General features: G+C 42.7%; 1 protein-coding gene across 1 annotated transcript in view; it reads right to left on the bottom strand.

The window, feature by feature from the left end:
- LOC127007450 (myosin heavy chain, muscle-like) overlaps positions 1–2,500 on the bottom strand; it is a 10,134-nt gene that overhangs the window by 1,934 nt on the left and 5,700 nt on the right. The window contains exons 17-20 of the mRNA XM_050878492.1: positions 1,397–2,283; positions 1,166–1,244; positions 692–937; positions 1–557 (exon numbers count right to left, since the gene is read on the bottom strand). The exon at positions 1–557 is cut by the window's left edge and continues 231 nt beyond it. Coding sequence (XP_050734449.1) covers positions 1–557; positions 692–937; positions 1,166–1,244; positions 1,397–2,283 — 1,769 coding nt within the window. The remainder of the gene's footprint in view (positions 558–691; positions 938–1,165; positions 1,245–1,396; positions 2,284–2,500) is intronic.

A 2,500-nucleotide genomic window follows, 5' to 3' on the forward strand; every position in this document is an offset into this window, starting at 1 on the left:
TTAATTTCATCATTGAGGTTCTTGTTTTCTCTACGGATTGAGTCCAACTGCTCCAGGTTCTCTTCATATGCTGCCTTAACGCGGAATACCTCAGTAGAATAGTTACGGCATTCCTTTTGGGATGAATCAAGATTCGAGGCGAGATCATCAACCTTGAGTTTCCATTCAGAAAGAATGCGATCAAAGTGTTTCTGTTTCTTTTCAGCCGAGTCAGCCAATGTTTTCGCACGTTCAGCAGCAATCTGAGTCTCTTCAATGTCACTAAGCAGGCGTTGCTTGGCCTTCTCTAGGCTGACGTTCTTGATATTCAGTTGCTCAATCTGAGATTCGGCCTCGTCCAGGCGAGCGGCAAGCTTCATACGGGAAGCTTCAATTTCTTCAACTCGGGCTACGCCTTCGTTCTCGTACTTGGAGCGCCACATCTGAGCTTCAGCACTGGCCTTTGACAACATCCGCTGGACATCACCCTTGCCTTCACTCTCAATCTCCAGCTGCTCACGGAGACCCTCAATGTCGTGCTCAAGGTTGCGACACTTACCCAGCAGAGTAGCACGGTCCTACAAGAAAAAGGGAAATTTTTTTTTCTTTGAATAAATTAAGTTGATAAAATAGGCGTAGTTAATTGAAAATATTTCAAAACATATAGCATCTTTGAAATATTAATTCTATTTTTTGTACTAGTGTTACTAACACGGCTTTCTTCGTCAGCTAGCTTCCTGTGGTCCTCCAGCTGGTTGGTCAGAGACAGCTTCAGCTTCGACAGTTGACCGATCTGGTTCTCAGCCTCCTCGATCTGCCTCTGGAGGTCGTTGTTCTCTGCCAAGTACTTCTTCTTAGTTGAGTCGAAGTCATTAAGAGTGCGGTTCAACTCATCCAGCTTGGCCGTGGATTCTGAGATTTGCTGTTGGATCTGCTTAGCGGTCTTCTCAGCAGCTGCCTGTAGGTTATAGGCCAAACAGTAATTAGGATGTTTCCTTGAAATTTTGGAACATATATCATCTTTCAGAGTTCTAAGTGCTACTTCTATAATGTGTGATAAATTAAGTCCCTATTCCATCACACATTCAAATTATGTTATGGTCATATTGAAAATGAACTGCATGCTTGAAATAACTTTAAAAAGATTAATGATAGCAATCTTGTTATATTAGGCCCAATATTTCACCTTTTCGTGAACGAGAGAGTCGAGAGCTGCCTTGGCGTCCTCGGCTTCACGCTTCAGTGTGTCCTTATCCTTTTCCATCCTGCGGAATAAAGTCAGTAATATTGTTGAGTGCTTAAAATCTTTTCTTTTTCCTAGACTGTATAGCGTGTTCTAGAAATTTATGTTAGCATATTTGATATATTTACTAGTTTCAGTTTTTGTTTATTATGGTTTAGTCAAAAGATATCTTACCTGGCCTTCATCTTATTCAAGTGATCAATCTGTTCGGACATTTCATTGATGGTATCGTTATGCTTCTTGCGGAGTTGAGAAAGAGCGGCTTCGTGCTGAATGTTGATCTCTTCAAGGTCACGGCGGAGCTTGGCCAATTCAGCCTCACGCTTCTTATTCAGTTCAATCTGGGCAGCGGTGGCTCCTCCAGCTTCATCCAGTTGATCTGCAAGTTCCGAGAGTTCCTGAGCCAAAGTAGTCTTTCCCTTCTCAGCCTTAGCGCGGGCCAGGCGTTCGTGCTCGGCTTCATGCTCAAGATCCTCCACTCGGGTTTGCTGTTCTTTGATTTGCCTTTGCATCTTTGAATACTGGGCCTGTTCTTCTTCGATTTTGCTAACCAGTGCTGAGTGTTCCTTTTCCTTGCGGAGGATAGTTGCTTCAATTTCCTTCTGGTTTCGCTCCAGATCAGCAACAGCTTCTTGTGAAAGCTTCAGATCACCTTCAACCTTCCTCTTTGTCTTTTCCACGTCATTGCGAAGCTTTTTCTCGCGTTCCAAAGTGTCCTCAAGCTCATCCAAGTTCTGCTCTAGTTTTGCCTTAACGTTAATGAAGTGGTTGCACTTGTCTTCGAGATTCTGGAGATCCTCAGAAGTCTTCTGCGTGCATTCTTGCAGGTGCTTCTTTTCCTTGTTAATCTTATTAATGAGTTCCTCTTGGTGGGCGATCTCTTCATTCATATTGTGTATTTGCTGATCCTTTGTAGCCCTATCCTGCTCTGCCTTCTGAATTCCTTGTTCCAAATCCTCCATGTCCTTCCTTAGACCATCAACCTCTTGTTCAGTTTTCTTACTTCCCTGTTGCAGCTTGTTTCGAGCATCCTCCTCATTACGCAGGCGTTTCGAAGCTTCCTGTTTGGTTTAGCAAAGAGGAAGAGAAATTAAATAAAAAGCGTTTGTGTATTGGTGTGTGTGTGTGTGTGTGTGTGTGTGTGTGTGTGTGTGTGTGTGTGAGAGAGAGAGAGAGAGAGATTTTAATTGTCTGTCTGTCTGTCAATGTGCCTGTCTGTCTATGTCTGCCTGTTTACATATATATATATATATATATATATATATATATATATATATA

Source organism: Eriocheir sinensis, chromosome 35, assembly GCF_024679095.1.
Source record: "Eriocheir sinensis breed Jianghai 21 chromosome 35, ASM2467909v1, whole genome shotgun sequence".
Classification (NCBI taxonomy): domain Eukaryota; kingdom Metazoa; phylum Arthropoda; class Malacostraca; order Decapoda; family Varunidae; genus Eriocheir; species Eriocheir sinensis.